Here is a 19,272-nt window from a genome sequence, read left to right as displayed (position 1 = left end):
ATGAATACTAATGCTCGTATTATAAACCGACATCGACAAGACAGCGACCGAAGACCAGACTCTTAAGTATCGGTCAATCTATTATAATATGCAACCTATTTTTAAATTATTTACCTAAATTATATTGTAATTAAATCAATAATATACCAATAACTATAGTGTGAAGAATATAATGTGAGAAGTGTTTTAAGAAGTTTCAATCCGATTACCGTGGATTGTGCACTTACATTTATTGTAAAAAGTATTTGATAATTTCACTTAATGATTTTAAAATAAGATAAAACTATTTCCATTCTTGCAATCAATCAGCAATCCTATTTTCCGCTCAATGCAAGAACAAACCTTTCACACTGAAACATAACAACCGAAAATAAATTTTGAGCGTATTACTTGCGCTGTGCCTAAGCACCTATAGTCTTGTAAAGTTGGTTAACATGACTATTATGGCGCTAAGTCAAAAATGACAGTGGAACGTACAGTCAATAGATAATACGATAATAGAGTTCATAATGGGTTATCAAAATTGATAAAATTAGCTCTTGTTTTAAGAAAAGAAATAACATAACGGTGAGGATTCCAGCAAGATTTAGTTTCGAATATATAAAAGATGAATATCGGCATAGTGCGAGGTTTTTTTCGCGACATAACTCGCAGAATTAACACGCACATATCACAAATTGTATCGGGTTCTACACAAGAATTGCAGGCAACAAGACACCGTAACGTAAGTAAACAATAAACAGTTCAATAAAAGTTGTCAAAGAAGTTTCGACTTTAGTTTTTTGTAACCAATTTGTAACTTTTATCTTTTAACTTCTATTCTTCGAGGTTAAGTTAGATTGGTCATTTACCAAATATAAGAGATTATTAATCATATTAAAGAACATTCAACCTTTGTATCCGTAATACTTATGTGAGTGATATTATTTAGTGAAATTACTATCACTGTTTTCATAAATTCATACATTGATTGCGTATTGACAAACGTCTTGCGAAAGCATGTTTGTCGTTCGCATAGACGATTGTCGAAATAAAGAACCAATCAATTCTTGTTTGTGATTGCGTTATAAAGTTATATCAGTGAGGTCAATGCTGCTCAGACCCGTGTATTAAGACTAGAGATTTAAATTCACTATCAGTTCAGTTTGTAATTTATTGTGAAACAGTCTCACGTATCATTGAAATCAAAACCTAATATTGTTTAAATAAAATTTGTTTTTACAGAATAATATATTTGTAGTAAGAAATTTTAATACAACTGCAATCATGAGTAACGCATTTTTGAATGGAAACTTGTGGGACACTGACCCGGAACTGTTTGAAATAATCAAGAAAGAGAAGCAACGGCAAGCAAGTGGTCTTGAAATGATTGCATCTGAGAACTTTACATCTGTGCCTGTTCTTCAGTGCCTTAGTTCATGCTTGCACAATAAATATTCAGAGGGAATGCCACATCAAAGGTTGGTGTGCTCAGATTTAAATATTTATTTTAAATTTTTAACTGTCTGGTTCTAAACTGCCTAGGTGCAGTGATTAGCATGCTTAACTACTGATTCTTGTAATCTGTAGTTAAGAAACCCTGATTATTGGGTAGGGTCAACCTGTAGTTGCACGGCTAGCATAGACAGGACACCAATTTTTTCCAACAATTATATCCACTAACATGGGAAAGAAGTTTGACACATTTATATATGTTGCATAATATTTCCACCCATGTGCCTATTTTTGTAGTGTAGATAAAACTGGGAGGGGATATACATTTTATTTATTTAACAACACACCCTGTGAAGACATTACAGTTGCCCAATTAGTTTCCAAAAAAAAACAGCCAGTAATAATTACAAAAAATAAAACATAAATAGCTATATTAAATTAAGAATAAAAAAAAACAATAATGATGATAACCAAAAATTCAAAAATAATTAGAACAAAACATTCACCATTTTGTCCTTTCTCCCTGTGGGCAAAATATCTCCTGCTAACCTTGCCTTAGAGAGCATGGTAATCTGTCAGTCAGGGTATGGGTGTATCTAGTGATAACAACCATGGTTATTATCAACCTAGTGCTTGAGACACTTACTGTTCAAGTCCATTAACCTGCATCTGAGCAGTGTGAAGATCACTCATTTTCCTCCTATAAGACAGGAGGCTTTTGCCCAACATTGGGACACTAATAGGCTGAGAATACTTCAACCAAAAACGGAAATATTTAAATCTGATTTATATGGTTACTGCAGAACCTTCTACCACAAGTTTGCTATGCTCTGTTGACAGGACATTATTATTGAATAATTCATGAAAATATATAATTCATACTAAGGTTTTTGCTAGAGTTGAACCAATTGGCTTAAAAGTAAGCAATATCTCAGAATACATCTTAATTTCATAAGTTTGATTTTTTTATTTTTCTTATTTTAGATACTATGGAGGCAATGAATTTATTGATGAAATTGAAATTATGGCACAGCAAAGGTCATTAGAAGCATATAGACTAAAATCTGAAGACTGGGGTGTGAATGTTCAGCCTTACTCAGGTAATACTTTATTCATATTTTTTGATTGATGTTGCTTTATTGTATATATATTTTATGGTTATAGTCCATAGTTATCATTTTAATTTAATGAAGGTAAAAAATATTAACACCATCAATTGAAAAGTTTACTGTCACCTTGTACTGTGAAGAGTATGGGACTTCTTTTCATCAGCATTATCAACCCATTATCCATTCACTACTAGAGTCTCTTTGCATAATTAAATATTTTAAATTTGTAGACTTTATATAACTTTAAAAACATTATGGAGAACTTTCAGGCATTTTCCTTCAGCTTTTAGAGCTTTAATTGTTACTTTTGTATTATTTAATTGTTTGTGGAAAATGCTTGTTCAATTGTTTAAACATAAAGGAAGCCGAAGCCCTAACCACTAGGCTATCACCGCTCAGGGCTTCTTTAACTTTTATCAACTTAGTTAAAATAGGAAGTTGTGTGCACCCCTTCTTATTCTTGGTTGGCCTGAACTGTCTGTTGTACATTTGGCCGCTGATGCAGCTACCCAGTGGGTATCACTCCAGCCAGCCGAGCTCATTCCAAAAGCGCAGTGTGTACCTCTATAATCATCATTAAAAAAATCTATTATTGTCTTTAGGGTCACCAGCTAACTTCGCAGTATACACTGGCATTGTGGAGCCTCATGGCCGCATCATGGGCTTAGACTTGCCCGATGGTGGACATCTCACGCATGGATTCTTTACAGCCACTAAGAAGATATCAGCTACTTCAATCTTCTTTGAGAGTATGCCATACAAGGTAAGCAAACTCCCAAACTCAGTGTGTTTCTTGCTTAACGAATATTATAATTAGGTAAATATCGTTAATATTAAATAATGCAACACAACATTAAAATATTTCTTACAAAATGTAAACTTAAGTAACAATGTTCAATTGTGTAATAGCTTTATTCCATTATAACATGAAAATAATGTCAGATTAATGTGACAGTGCTGTCACGTTTTGACTCAAATTACTGAAATTTTTCTGGTCTGGTCAGGTCAGGTCAGGGAGGCTTCGGCCAAGGCTAGTTACCACCATGCCGACAAAGGCGTGCTGCCCATTGATTAAACGTACCAGTACGATGTTGTGTAATAACCAAATAGGGGTACGGGTTTAATATAACCATCTTCGACTATATTATCACTTAGCAGCCTTTGTTATAGCAGTCAAGTGTTAACTTGTAGTTGAATGAATAAATAGAGCACAAGTTTTATGAAATTCTAACTTAACTTTGGGGAAATCCAATTAAGCTTAATTTTCCTAATAAACTTTAATTTTTATTAAATTTTTACGCAAAGCTTTTTTATCTATCACCAGGTTGATACAAAAACAGGTCTCATAGATTATGACAAGCTAGCAGAAACAGCAAGGCTTTTTAAGCCCCGCTTAATTATAGCGGGTATCAGCTGCTATTCACGTTGCCTAGACTACAAACGCTTCCGCCAGATCGCAGATGAAAACGGCGCTATTCTGATGGCAGATATGGCCCATATCTCTGGACTTGTTGCTGCAGGTACATATAATATTTTTCACACCCCTAGCTCGAAAATGCCTTATTAAATAGCCTAGTATTGAAAGGTATATATAGGTATAGGTTTAGCGTGTAAGTAATGTTGTACCGGAGTCCCTAGGGGCTTTTATGATTTGAATAAGGAATATCATCATATCGTCCCATTACTGGCCTACTACAGGGCACGGGTCTCCTCCCACAATGAGAAGTTGACCTGATGATGAGCTGGCCCAGAACATTATGTACAACTCTCAGTATGCAGGTTTCCTCACGCTGTTTTCCTTCACCGTGGCGCGTCGAAGCAAATGATATTAGTAACGATTGTGATTATGATTTACTTAAGTGCTAAAATACGTTGCTTACGCGTTTTGTTTACTTTGTTGTTAACGATCTAGGAATAATTGACTCGTTAAAGATACTTATTCACTAAAATATAACAAGCTTGCATCATTTTTGAAAGTCTTATCGTTTGTTCAACAGATAGTTACATGTACATAAATAAATGATGCAACAATTAACGTAATAAGACCGACCTCCTACTGAGATGAAATTTGTAAACAATGATAAAATTAATAACTGGTAGAGCTATTTTCTACTAAATACGCAAACTTTAAACTTATGACCCTCCGATTAGCTGTTTTAGATTTTGATTTCGCATATCGAACCAATATTTGCGTAATGAATTACGATATAAAATATGTTTACAAGCGACGTCATACTTACTAACAATATAAATGCGAAACTTGATTTTTGTCATATCATTAGTTTAAAGCACGGAGATTAATATCACAGGGTTACCTTTATCCCTGGAAAACAAACGGTTGCCACCGGATTTTTGAAAACCCCTAATAAAGGCAACAAACAATGTATTGAAAAAAAAACTATTGTTTGGAATTTACTTTATTTATCTTTTAAAATGAATCATCTTTTAACAAACGCGAATTTTCACTATCTTAATCAATATTAAATCATTTATTTTGTGATACAGACTACCAAAAGTTGTAATTACGTCACAAAACCAAACACCGCATACTGCTAAACGAGTTATTATTAAAACATCAATTGAATGAAGCTACAACTTCCGTTCAGCGTAACTTCAGCGTAACCCACTTTAACCTTAAATTCAAATACAGCTGCTGTTATGGTTGTCACTGCGTATTTTAATGAAACAAAAGTTTTTAATTGTTTGTCCTTATTGATGTTAAACAAAAGTTTATTATAGCATTGCCATAGCAAACCGTTACCCACTTTAACCTTAAATTCAAATACAGCTGCTGTTATGGTTGTCACTGCGTATTTTAATGAAACAAAAGTTTTTAATTGTTTGTCCTTATTGATGTTAAACAAAAGTTTATTATAGCATTGCCATAGCAAACCGTTACCCACTTTAACCTTAAATTCAAATACAGCTGCTGTTATGGTTGTCACTGCGTATTTTAATGAAACAAAAGTTTTTAATTGTTTGTCCTTATTGATGTTAAACAAAAGTTTATTATAGCATTGCCATAGCAAACCGTTACCCACTTTAACCTTAAATTCAAATACAGCTGATGTTATGGTTATCGCTGCGTATTTTTAATGAAACAAAGTGTATAATTGTTTGTCCTTATTGATGTTAAACAAAAGTTTATTTTTATTATGAATACTTACGTACCCCATCAGCATAGTAGCTCCTTTCAAGGAGCCGTTTATAGTTTGACCATGATAATTTCAATCATCAATCCTTTACAGGGCACGGGAGTCCTCTAAGAATGTGAAGAGTTTAGGCCGTAGTCCACCACGCTACTTCACACGCCTTTGAAAATTTTATGTAGATCTCTCTGGAATGTAGGTTTCATCACGATGTTTTCTTTCACCGTTAAAGTGAAAAGAGTGAAGTATTGCTTAAACACATCGATCTGAGAAGTTAGTGGTGGGTCTATACGAAGTCTTAGACTAGGCTATTACCGCAACTATAGCTTCATCAATTAATCCAATTGACGCCCACTGCTGGATATAGGTCTTCTGTAGGTAGTTCCACAATCCACAGTCCTGGCCCGCTTGCCTCCAGCGGCTCCCAGCGACTCGCCTGATGTCATCTATCCGCCTCGTTGGGGCGGCCCCCAACGGTAGGTCGGCACCTACGCTGCGTTTACCGGTGCGGGGTGGCCAATCTAGCACCTTAAGACCCCAACGTCCATCGGTTCTCTGAGCTATGTGCTCTACCCATTGCCACTTCAGCTTCGCGACTCGCTAAGTTATGTCGGTAACTCTAGTTCTTCTACGGATCTCCTTATTTCTTATTTAAGATACACGTAGCATAGCTCTCCCCACCGCCCGCTGATTGACTCTGAGCCTTAAAACTATAATTATTTTTACAGGCGTTATCCCTAGCCCATTCGACGTCTGCGATATAGTTACCACAACAACGCACAAGACGTTACGGGGACCCCGTGCAGGCGTGATTTTCTACCGGAAAGGAGTGCGGTCCGTGAACGCCAAGGGAGAGAAGATAATGTACGACTTCGAGAACAAAATAAACCAGGCGGTGTTCCCAGGGCTGCAGGGCGGGCCACACAACCACGCTATAGCTGCGATCGCTACTGCAATGAAACAGGCCACTATGCCCGAGTTTGTGGAATACCAACGACAGGTCAGTCTTAAAAACTTAAAGATTTGACGGCGATTGGCGCAGTGGGCAGCGACCAGTGGCGTGTACAGAGGGTATGCACAGGGTATGCAGATGATAAAAAATGACGAAAATTTCTAGTCAGAGTTAGAAAAAACTTAAGGATAGGCATTGTGAGAGTTACAAAAAGCCTACCCTTAAGTATTTATAGCTCGTACTGGAGATTTTCTTCATTTTATATCATCTGCATACCCGTTGCATACCCTCTATGCACGCCACTGGCAGCGACCCTGCTTTCTAAGTCCAAAGTTGTAGGTTCAATTCCCACAACTGAAAAATGTTTGTGATGAACATGAATGGTTTTCAGTGCCTGGTTGTTTATCTGTATATTGTAAGTCTTAATGTATATTATTTACAAACATATTCATCAGTCATCTTAGTACCCATAACACAAGCTACGAAATTCCCAAATTTCCCCTGCCGGTAATAGAACCCGGGAACTCCCGCTTAAATCCATAGCGCTCACCGCTGCACTACGAAGGTCATCGTTGTCGTAGCAGATAGTAGGCAAACTTGCTAACAATAAATCAGTTTTGGAACATTTCAACTCATCTTAATATATATAAATCTCCTGTCACGATGTTTGTCCGCGATGGACTCCTAAACTACTGAACCGATTTTAAATTAAATTGGCACACCGTGAGCAGTCTGGTCCAACTTAAGAGATAGGGTAGCTTAGATCTTTAATTATAGTCGCAATTTTATTTTATTGCAAATTTTTTGTCTATAATTAATTGACAGTCACATGTTATATGTATATACAACTATACTCATTTAAGGCTTAGCGATACTGAATACTTTAAAAACAAAATCAAACGCAGACGAAGTCGCGGGCAACAGCTAGTTATTTATATAAATATTATACTTGCCAGGTGATAAAGAACGCTCAGCGGTTGTGCGAAGGTCTAAAATCGCGTGGCTACGAAATCGCAACCGGCGGTACTGACGTTCACTTGGTGCTTGTGGATATGCGCAACGGCGGCCTCACCGGTGCCCGCGCAGAACGTATCCTGGAGCTGTGCAGTATCGCTTGCAACAAGAACACCGTGCCAGGAGACAAGAGTGCTCTCAACCCCAGCGGCATCCGACTAGGTGAGTATTTTTTTTTTATTCCTCTACAAGTTAACTTTGACTGCAATCTCACCTGGTAGTAAAGGATGATGCAGTTTAAGATGTAGTGGACTAACCTGTTAGGGAGTATGGTTGTGCGACTATCATACTCCCTAACAGGTTTCGACGTTCCTTTAAATCAGTAGCGTGCATTGGGTTTCTTACCAGGGTATGCATACACCAGGAAAATTGCACAATACAGCACAAATTCTCCTCCTATTCGAGTTATATATCTATGTTAGGGTATGCAGAGCTTTTGTGCATGTATGGAGTGCACGCCACTGCTTTAAATAAGCTCCGTTTAACGTTCCGTTTAATAAAAAAGATTTCCAAATTAATTAATATATGTTATGTTCTTACAGGTACGCCAGCGTTGACTACAAGAGGCTTAAAAGAAACCGACATTGACAGGGTTGTTGATTATATTGACCAAGCTTTAAAGCTGGCCCAAGAAATCACCAAGATATCGGGCCCCAAATTGGTAGACTTCAATAAAGTTACAGTCGAAAATGCCGACATAAAAACTAAAATCAACAACCTCAAAGAAGACATCGAAACCTACAGCAGATCATTCTCATTACCTGGTTATGAAACATATTAAAACTAACAAGCTATTGTATAATATAATGCATCTTTCTATTATTGCCATTAGATTTATCATGTTCCTATATAGTTATTTAAAACTGTGAAATGACTATACCTACAATCTACATAGACTTTTAACACATACTTTCCCGTAGTAGGGAATAATTAATAGCAGACAAAATGAAATGACAAAATATATTTAAAGAATATATATTAGCTATAAATGGATACGTCAAATCGTGTATGTTGAAACTTGTATTAAAAAAATACGATGTGTAGAGATATGCCTTTATACACACAAAATAACCTTGAGTTTAATTATTATTATTGCATTTGTACCGACGAACGCGAGAAAAAACTTTTTATTTAACATACAAACATGGGTTTAAATTATTATTATTTAACTCTTTATTTGTACACCACCATGAAGTTAGGAAAATAAAAAAAACAATGGAAATACAAAGACAGAAGTAGAATACAAAAGGCGGCCTTATCGCTTAGGAGCGATCCCTGCCAGGCAACCTTTGGATTAGGACAAGATGAGCGAGAGCGGACAGGTGGTGTAAAATTATTATAAACCTACATTCAAATAGCTAAATACAAATACATAAATTAATTATTGGGTTAATGCATACACACAAATTTCCAGGTTGTTTTTTCTGTTCCAAATGGCTACGATTGCTATTTGCTTCACTTTTTTCAACTATCCCGGTTGCATCACCGTCTGCTCGTTGGAATGACATAGGCATTGACCTTAGGTCCAGCGTAATTTGGCAGCTCAGAGTATTTTTATGTTTACCGAACGTATCTGATGTAAAAAGATTAAGATTCCAATGTTTAGAGATTGGGGACAATAGGGATATTCCCTTTCGAATCGATGCCCAAACATTGGAATCTTTATCTTATTACACGCATAAATTTACGTTTGTACGCTAGCCATAAATATGCTAGAGATAGTTGTGTACTATTTGTTAAGTAAATAATGTAAACTGTAAACGAATCTGTGGCATTTTATACAATTTTATAGCAAAAAGTATAAGCTGAATAAGTTTTTTTTTGTATTAAGTTTCTTGCAATCTAGGTTGCTATTTATGCAAACTTGTAATATTATTATTTATGAATTTTTGTTACAAGGTACATTGCACGTTGCATTTTTAATTACTGTTAAGATTATATCTTCTTTATGTAACACTTTTACGTTTGTAAGAATCTCTGTTTAATATGAATATATTTCTAATTTTTGTATAAGAACTGTTGTGTTTCATATTGATTTATTAAAAGCGATATAAAAATTGCAGAACCAGCTGGATTTACTTCAACTGATTTAATGTCGTGTAGTATAATAGGAACTTTAATTGACACTTAGGGGCCGAGGTATGGGATTACGCTGAAATGACTTTCAAAGCTGCCAAGGGTGGGTTGGGGACAGCCGGTAACTGATGCCGATGTTCCCTTTTATGTCATTAATACTCCAATGGTGTTTATGAAGAATACAAAACTATCTGTGATGTATAAGTAGCGGCACGAAAGTCTAGCGGTGACCGTTATTGCGCAGAAGTCAAAAATAAGGTATCAGTAAGCGGGTCGCGGGGAGGGTGTGCGTATTGTTCGCACGCGCTTATTGGCTCTCCAGTCGTATTCCGTCTCCCGTACCGATATGACACCCCGCGCGGTTCCAGTGTACAGTCGCGTTCTGAATTGTATTGTTATTACTGTTAATTTTTTGTTTTTGTTTTCATGAATGTTTTTATTTTTCTATTCCCCATAAACTTGTTAAAAATTATAGCCTAGATAACAAGAAATCTTTGGAACTTGAAACTCTAAACTATAATAATTACAAACACATACAGGTACTCACACTCAAACATGCATTTACACTGCAGACAAACACAGATTACAATTAAATAATATAGGTTATAGGTGATGCTATTCCACTTACCCTGAAATGGCCTATCTCTTTGGTCAGTCAATAATTACATACCATTAAAAAAAACTTAAAAGCTTTGTAAGCTGTGTAGCTTTGTAATTAGCAAATATATAAATAAGTAGGTACGTTATGACGTTTGCTCTCAAATTTGCGTTACAGCGCGAAGTCTATGCAAACACTAGAAATATTAGGTATCTTACACGTAGGTTATATGAGTAAATTTGTTACGATAATTTTGAACAAAACAAGGAAGTATTTTAACACAGATCGCAGACCGTACATTGATCGGTCCGTCGACAATTGGCTAATCATGTTTATTATTATTATGAGAGGAAATATTTTTTGGTATGTTTTTAAGTAATGGATGAACTTATGAACAGCATAAATAGATTTTATGAGTTAGAAAGAATTTAGAAAATTTACAAATTTTAGTTCAGCAAACTAACAAACTAACAGCTACTTTCTGTAACTTAATATTATAATAGTAACGACCCTAAACGCAGGTAAAACCGCTGAGAACAGCTAGTTATCAATAATTTTCAAATGTTAATTTCGAATGAGATTTTTTCAGCGGGTTATTTAAAGAGAAGTACAACAATTGTCTATGGATGGTGAGTGCCGTTATAAAGGTCCGATTACACAGCTGTAAGTCTTCCACCATCCATTCCAGAGACAAAAGTTGTGATCCATTCAGCTCAAGGAACCATTACGATACCAACATTTTAGATGAGATCGGTATCAGTGTTTCTAGCCTCAAATTTTTTTTAACAACAATTTATAATATTTTGATTTGTCGTCTGTGGATATCATTATCCGTTCAATTCCGTTCACAATTTATCACAGCAATTTATTATTTTCTTTCATCTCAAAAAATAGTGTCATACGGTATCCATTGATCTATTAAATATACCATTAATCAGACAAGCTTTCTTAACTTCCATATCAGCTGTAAGCAATTAAGGCATAAAGGGATCTGAGAGTATTCCGTCCGAATGTAAATAAAGTGACGACCTTGCGTAAACTACGTATGTGTATTATTTGTTGGACTCGACAAACACTAAATTTGCAGTGAAATAACAAGACAAAGTGATTAAAACCCCATTTTTATGTCGTTTTATGCTTTCACTTGTATAAGTTACATGGCTAACGCAAGAAATTAATCATTGGACGATATTATGTATACATTTGCGTGGGGTAAAGACCACCTGAAAATCAGGCGAGCTACTTTAGAACTATGTTCGCCACCACAGGCATGGTAGCAGCACCTCAGCAAGCGACTGGCCAGGTCGCACAGAATGGGAGTACCACACTCCCTAGATCACACCATCAGAGAACAGGTAAGAAAAAGAAAATCTTTGATTGATTATTTATCATTTTGCGATACGATTGCTATTCGATAAACAAATATCAATGAAACATGTATAGTTTATATAAGATCCTAAAATGTAAAGTTGAATAAATTTGCCTAATTCAGTATTCAAATGTTATGAATGAAGATTTTGCATGACATAATTTTGAAGCTAAGAATATGTAAGGTGAACTAAGTTACCCATTAGAATAGTGTGAATATTTAAATTAAACCACATATCCCACTGACCCAAAGTAGGTAGTAAGGCAAAATATACATATAATGTAAACTGTAGTATCTGAGAACTTCTAAAATTACTTACTTTACAATTAAAATTATATGACTTCTATGAGTTTAAAATAATAGGAAAGCTGTACCAGCAGATAAGTGTATCTCCTAAAGTCTTAAGTTTTTGTCATATATGAATGTATTCCAAGATATACACATAACACAGTCAGTGTATCTCATCTAAAGCTCTGCAGCATAAATTTTGTGGGTAGGTGTTTTGATGCTGCAGTCCTGACAAATTACCCAGAACTGTTGGTGGAATAAATTATTGCTAATTAAAGGGGAACAAAATATTGCATTAAATATAAATAGAAAAGTCCAATAATATTGCCCTAGGGCTACAAAGCATACAAAACCGTATTTATTTATAATGTGTTGTTAATAATGGTATTATATTTTAGGTAGGCCACCAGCAGCTCCCAAATCCTATGACTACCTTCTAAAAGTACTGCTTGTGGGTGACTCGGATGTTGGTAAACAGGAGATTTTGCAAGACCTAGAGGATGGTTCAGCTGACTCCCCATTCTGTAGCGGCAGTGGTGAGTAATGATTATGATTTAGTTCACAATATATTATTAAAACCAATATTGTTTATCTTATAGCCTACCTGTTTGTATAAATGCATTGTGTGGTGTAAGTTACTTTTCAAAGCTTGACTTGTATAGAGAATTAATTCGAATCTTTTACACAAGCTTTGTTGCTTTTAATTATTGTTTTGTATGCTTTGTAGACTTTGTAGAGCATATAAAACAGTCCTTTAACTACAAGACTAACTAATCTTTAACCTTTAAGTTTTTGACATGACCTGACAGTGTTGAAATTAGTATGCAATGTTGCAGTTTGCATTATTTTATTTTTATAATTTTTGTTTCATTCTCAGTCATTTTTGTACATTTTATTATATATTAGCTAAGGTTTAAAGGAATTCAAATTTCATTAATGGTAACTTTGTCATTTTTATTTCCCAAATTGTGTAAAGTAAACAACCATTAAGTCAGATATATGTTCAAGAAAGACATATCCTTTTCTGCTTTAAGTAATTACATAGATTGACTACCTCTCTCAATAAATCCAATCAAATAGATCTTTTTAGAAGAATGACAATATGAAAAAGCACCAATAGTTTTGAATAATCTTATAAACTAAATTGTCAGGCCTAATAAAATTTTCTTTCTCTTTTGACATCCTTATAATAAACACTTATTATTCTTAAAAGTGCACTATAACAATATTTAAATATTAATACATATTGACTGCATACCACCTTCCTAGATACCTCCCCCATCCTAGCTAGATACCTCCTATTAAGAAGTGGAATCTAGGATAAGGATCAGCAGATTAGAAATGGTGGTTGCATGCAATTGATAAAAAACACTATGAATGATGTGATGCATTAATTAAATTTTTAGCTTACAAAACAACAACAATCCTCTTGGATGGTAAAAGAGTGAAGCTGCAACTTTGGGACGCCTCTGGCCAGGGAAGATTTTGCACAATAATACGCTCATATTCAAGAGGGGCGCAAGGAATTCTGCTTGTGTATGACATTACAAATAAGTGGTCTTTTGATAGTATTGACAGATGGCTTGAGGAAGTGGAAAAGGTAAGCTATAAAGAATAATATTTTTAAACTTACTTGCAATCTTTCCGTAAAAAAACCAATACATAAAGGTACAACTCACACTGGTTGAAAAGGCACATTCTATAGAGAAGAAGCTAGCAAAAACTCAGCATTTGCACTTTTCTAACATAAACATGTTACAATTGAACACTCTTTATTCAATATATAAATAATTCATTGCAAGATGAACATGTTATGTCCTGCAAGGAAAATCAAAAAGCAACATTCAATCAACTTTTTTTAAATATAACTGTCATATGTAAATCTAATCTAACAATTGTTACTCACACCAGCATACACCAGGAGTCCCAAAGGTTTTAGTTGGTAATCGGCTGCACCTTGCATTCAAACGACAAGTGCAAGAGAGAGACGCTGAATTATATGCTGCAAAGAACCACATGGCGTTCTTTGAAGTAAGCCCACTGTGTGATTTTAATATACGTGAGAGCTTCTGCGAATTGTCTCGAATGGCGCTGCATCGGAACGGTATGGAAAGGCTGTGGAGAAGTAATAAAGGTAAATTTTTCTTGAAATTTTTTAAAACTTGTCATGTAGTGTGTACCTAATTCATCCTGTTTTTTTTCTTATTGGGATTTCCCAGTTAAAGGTGGGCTTATGAAAATTGCTTTAAGCGATAAGCATTATTTTTTTCTTACTTTTTTAAATTGTGTACATTATATAGGTACATCGAAACATAGGTCAACTAAAAAAGGGATAAACATAAATAATATAAACTTTGATGTACTGTTTGTCTACTTGCAAGAGTAAAGTATACAAATACTATTGTCTTTTTCTCTGTCACGTAAATAGTGCTAAAGTTTGTTTACGTTATATCTTTTCGTTCGCCCAAACCAAAAATTCATGACTACATTGTTAATTGTTATATTTTAATGTCATCTTCACGTCAAGCCGTTAACGGCCCACTACACTGCATAGATCTCCTCCCACAATGAGAATGGGTAAGGCTATAGTCCACCATGCTGGCCTATTGCGGATTGGTGGATTTCACCCCCTTTGAGAGCAATATGGAGATCACTCCTTACAATGTGTTCTTTCACGGTGATATTGTGCAAGTGCAAGCAAGTGATACTTAAATTTAAAACGCACATATTTAAGAAAAGATAGAGGTGCGTGCTGGGATTCGAACTCGGCCCTCCGAAAGTGAAGACGAAATCCTACCCACTGGGCTATCACCGCTATTTATTTGTGTTTTGTCTTACATTGTTTTCTCGCCAGTCCTCAGTCTTCAAGAGCTATGCTGTCGAGCGATAGTGGCCCGCACGTCTGTGTACGGGTTGGAGAGGCTCCCCTTACCGACGACACTAAAGTCTCACCTCAAGTCCTACGCGATTTCCGCGGCGCCAAGCAGGCATCGCGCGCGGACTTCTAAACATCCTCATCACACACGGCTCAACTGCACCGGACGAAACTCTTGCAATATTGTTTAAAGTATCTTTTTTTAAATTATAACTTTGATAGCGTGATATAAATCTTTCAAAAATTTCCTAAATGGCAATCTACGTTATAACTTTTAGTATATCCTCTTTGATGCCGTGGAGTTGCCAAATTTACGAATAAAATACATATTTTTAAGGTAACTCGAAATGGTCCCTCGAGTCGGATCATTTATGGTATACATGTCCGTTTTTTTAAACCACATATAAAATTGACACCAATGGCATGTATTTCTTAGCTATTGAGAAAAATGAAATTGACGAACACTGATTGTAAAAAACATAATTATATTGCCAAAAAAATATATTTGGGTTGGTATACTATACCAAGCATTACGAATTTTTTCTCAGTACTCTGACAACATTACACAATATACTGTTTATATCGTGAACCTTTATACTCGCTTCATAACAAATGGTAACATTTCACACTCAATAAATAAAATAAACAGATTTGTATCATGCTAAACAAAGTAAAACTTACCAACTGCCATTGTAATATTAGAATAATAAACGCTGCATGCTTTTCAGTTATTCTGATTACTTATTTAGAGCCAATACAATATGTAGCGATGTCCAAATTGAATCCTAAACACAACACACAGGCTGTAACTGACAACGGATTTGTGATTAGATTAAGCTTAGTGTATAAGATATTTGTTACTTAAACGTATGTATTGTGAATTTTGTGAATATAAGTGTTATTTAATTATAACAATAACAGTATGTGAATATTTTGTAGCACGGCAACTAGGTATTTGTCCTTTTTAATCGTATAGTATAATCGTTATTGATATGGGTCGCACTAAACTTTTCGTTTGCACTGAACACGAGTAAATTTGTGATGATAAAGTTATATGGACATTATCTCTACTTAATATTATTATAATGTCGAAAGTAGCTGTTTGTCTGTCACCACGCCTAAACGACTGAACAGATTTCGGTAAAATTTGACAAGGAAATCAATTGCATCAACGGGAAAGACTTTTGGACTTTTGACCTTTTGGCCAGTAAAAACATTTTCCATGTGATAAAAAAGGGGCATTAGTAATTTACAACGGAAACGGTTTGAAAAGCCGTGAAACGCTTTTTCAGCGCGTAATGTTTGTAAAATAATAAATGGGATTACAGAATTAACGACTCTAAGATAAGTTCAATATGATCCATTTTTCTTTAAAGTTGCAGTGTTTCGATACTCGAAATCGACTCCACGATTGGCAAGGTGCAAATGATCAGAGCGAACTAGTAGTTAAGCGCGACTCATACATAAACCTCCGTAGTAACTGAACTATAACAAGAATTACTTAGTGTTGACTTACGTACGTATTATAAATTCAAATGTCGTTTGAAAGGTTTGCAGAGACTATGAATTCGGGTCTATTTAGACATATCAGGGTCAAATTTCTACACTCTCTTCACCTTAACGAATTAATATGGAGCACTCTCTCTCCCTCTCTCTCTTGCCCAACTACATAAAGGTAAACCATCACTGTGATTGGTCAGAGGATGAGAGAGAGAGGACCAAATAGCAAAACATGTAAATTCTATTTACATTCCGTAGTACAAAAAAAAATCTAAATTACTTGATTATCTTGAAATAATTATTATAAAAACTCACACTATATTAATTATTTTTATTACAAAAATAATTATAAAATAATACAGTGTGAATTTTTATATGAATTATTTAAAAAAGCATCTTTCCCAGCAACTCGTTGTATTCATACAAAACGTATATTTTAACCGAGACAGTTGTATGGATCATTGAAAATATTAAATGGATATGATGGCTGGGTTGCACAAAAATCACTTTGCTGTGTTTCAGCCAGGTTGCCTGGTTCTCACAGGAAGTCGATGGCATAATGGTGGGCCCTGTAACGTCTAAGTAGATCGTGAACTCTAATATATTATATTATGTCTAGTACTAGCTAGTTATATCTTATACAGGTGATACAATTCTATGGACTAACCATTAACAAAAGACCTTCTAATTCGAGGATTTAAATTTTCCACCAAAAAAATATACTGTCCAAAATATTTCCAAACATATCGTTACGATAAACACGTTACTAATAAATCAACTGAGAAGGAATATTAAATAAACTTTGATCCTTTTGGGTACTCCAAATACACTCTGTATGTTCTTACATAATATATATATTTAAATTGCCCAATGTCCTGTCTTAATTTTAAGAAGTTAATAAAATATAAATCATAACATTTTAAAAATCCCACAATAAAATTATAAATTCTGACTCCTAATAAAAAACTTTATTTATCTAACACGTAATATAAGGTTGACTTTCTTAGTATTGTATAGAAGCAGGCGTTACTTTGCGGAAATCCATGATATATTATCAAAATTAAGCTTAATTTGCTATACTCCGCGAAAAGCAGGAGAATCTGTGTGGTGTAATTTATAATTTCTTCAATCCTTATACTCCACACCAAACAGATTCTCGGCAATACACCCTCTACGCACGTTTCGCTCCGAAACGTGCGTAGACTTTACAATGAATAATTGTTAAGTATCTCCTGTATCTCCTGATGAGGATGCCGAGGATCTGTTTGGTGTGGAGTATAAGGATTGAAGAAATTATAAATTACACTACACACATTCTCCTGCTTTTCGCGGAGTATAGCAAATTAAGCTTAATTTTGATAATTTTGATAATTGACTTTCTTATCAAAGAACGAGTTATTCGAAATTTTCCTTCAAATGTATATGAACTTAAACAAGTACAATTTTATTAATTAAGCTACTGAAGGTCTTGAAAATATATAGCGTAATTAAATAATTTACTTACTGTCCATTAAAATAAGAATATTTTCGATATAAGGTTTCACAAATATTTTGGTTAAATTTACAACTAACGTTTTCTTACTTGAATGAATTTGAATACCGTTTGCCAAATTCTAATACCACGGAATTCAAATTGGGTATTTTCTGATCCTTTTTGAATAAGCACAATTGCAATGTTCAGATCGCTATGTGTACCATGACTTTATTTTTTATATTTCGTAATAGTATCTACCTGCGGTTGTGTATGCGTTTTATCATAATATGACAATACATCATTTATTTTGCATTTAACATTTCATATTACATAGCATCTACATATACATAATTATAATTATGAAATAGAAAAAGTGTGACATAGGTACGAGTATGTACATTGATAAACTGTGAAATATATAATCCATTTTGCGCCAAATCTGAAAGTGCCAGCAAAAAAAGAATTGCTGTATTCCGTTACAAACGTTTTCGCCTGAATATTTCTTTTTATGATACCTAAGCTTTAGGACTACTGACCTTGATTTTATTAGCGTTTTAAAGTCTTTAATTTTGCTACCAAATGAAATGTTTGCACATTTTTTTAATAATACAGACGTGTTATATATTACCAAATACATTATGGCACGCGGATATCAGCTAGTTATTTATAGGAAAAAGCGGACTAAACAATTATGTTACTCTCCATAAAAATGTCTAGGGCCAGTTCTTAAAAATAAGGCACATATTTGTCTTGGCCGGTACTTTCATTTTTGGTCCAAATTGATGATTCGTGGATGATGGTCTAAGAAGAATGTAATAAATTGAAAATCGCTCCAATTCATTTTATGAGGATATTGAAGAGATTGCCGAATTAAGTGCCCTATTATCTGTTGCACTATGTCATTGTAAAAATATTACATATATTTATCTGTAACGCATTCTTGCAACGAGCATCTGTTCATGTTTGTATAAAATGTTTAGTAATGGATTGTAAATAGGAAACCGGACAACTCTGTCATACAATGCATGTTTGGTCCAATCCGTCCCTAGAAGGTAACTGAGTCATTAATGCGTAATTAAATGTTGTATTAGCCTTCGGTATCCCTAACCCAGCTGTTCTTCGCTTTTCTTGTTAAACATGCATGCATTATCCGTGACTCAATGCACTTTGCTGGCATATTTGATTTGTTATTTATATTTAATTTCACAAAATTGTTCTCATTTCGTTGGATACAAATATTTAATTTGAATTGAACGAAACTGACAGGTTTTTTTTATTAGTAATGGCGCTTGTTGTGACGGAGTATTGTCTTCATGCTTAATTCTGCCGCCAAGCAGAATTGTTGTGCTCTGGCATGAAGGTCACTATTGCCGGTGTATTGAGGCTTAACACCTATTCGTGAGGTTGACGTATACGGCGCGGTACTTTGTAGGA

General features: G+C 34.7%; 2 protein-coding genes across 3 annotated transcripts; both read left to right on the top strand.

Annotated features, from left to right (window-relative positions):
* Positions 1 to 485: 485 nt before the first annotated feature.
* LOC120629368 (serine hydroxymethyltransferase) lies at positions 486 to 8,725 on the top strand. 2 transcript variants are annotated; one of them, XM_039898298.1, is made up of 8 exons: positions 486 to 724; positions 1,225 to 1,460; positions 2,419 to 2,534; positions 3,146 to 3,306; positions 3,868 to 4,063; positions 6,421 to 6,692; positions 7,601 to 7,820; positions 8,201 to 8,725. In XM_039898298.1, the coding sequence occupies exons 1-8, from the start codon at positions 608 to 610 to the stop codon at positions 8,437 to 8,439; spliced, it is 1,557 nt and encodes a 518-aa protein (XP_039754232.1). In that variant the 5' UTR covers positions 486 to 607; the 3' UTR covers positions 8,440 to 8,725. The 2 variants fall into 2 exon arrangements, with proteins under 2 accessions (XP_039754232.1, XP_039754233.1); XM_039898299.1 differs by lacking the exon at positions 486 to 724 and adding an exon at positions 773 to 913.
* A 2,252-nt stretch (positions 8,726 to 10,977) lies between these two features.
* LOC120629378 (ras-related protein Rab-40C) lies at positions 10,978 to 16,673 on the top strand. The gene is made up of 5 exons (XM_039898309.1): positions 10,978 to 11,687; positions 12,388 to 12,525; positions 13,396 to 13,589; positions 13,901 to 14,123; positions 14,844 to 16,673. Exons 1-5 carry the CDS (start codon positions 11,585 to 11,587, stop codon positions 15,053 to 15,055), a joined length of 870 nt encoding a protein of 289 aa, XP_039754243.1. The 5' UTR covers positions 10,978 to 11,584; the 3' UTR covers positions 15,056 to 16,673.
* Positions 16,674 to 19,272: the final 2,599 nt, after the last annotated feature.

The sequence above is a fragment of the Pararge aegeria genome, chromosome 14 (genome assembly GCF_905163445.1).
Source record: "Pararge aegeria chromosome 14, ilParAegt1.1, whole genome shotgun sequence".
Classification (NCBI taxonomy): domain Eukaryota; kingdom Metazoa; phylum Arthropoda; class Insecta; order Lepidoptera; family Nymphalidae; genus Pararge; species Pararge aegeria.
The sequence above is the reverse complement of the archived record's forward strand: the minus strand, read 5'-3'. Positions and strand labels throughout refer to the sequence as shown.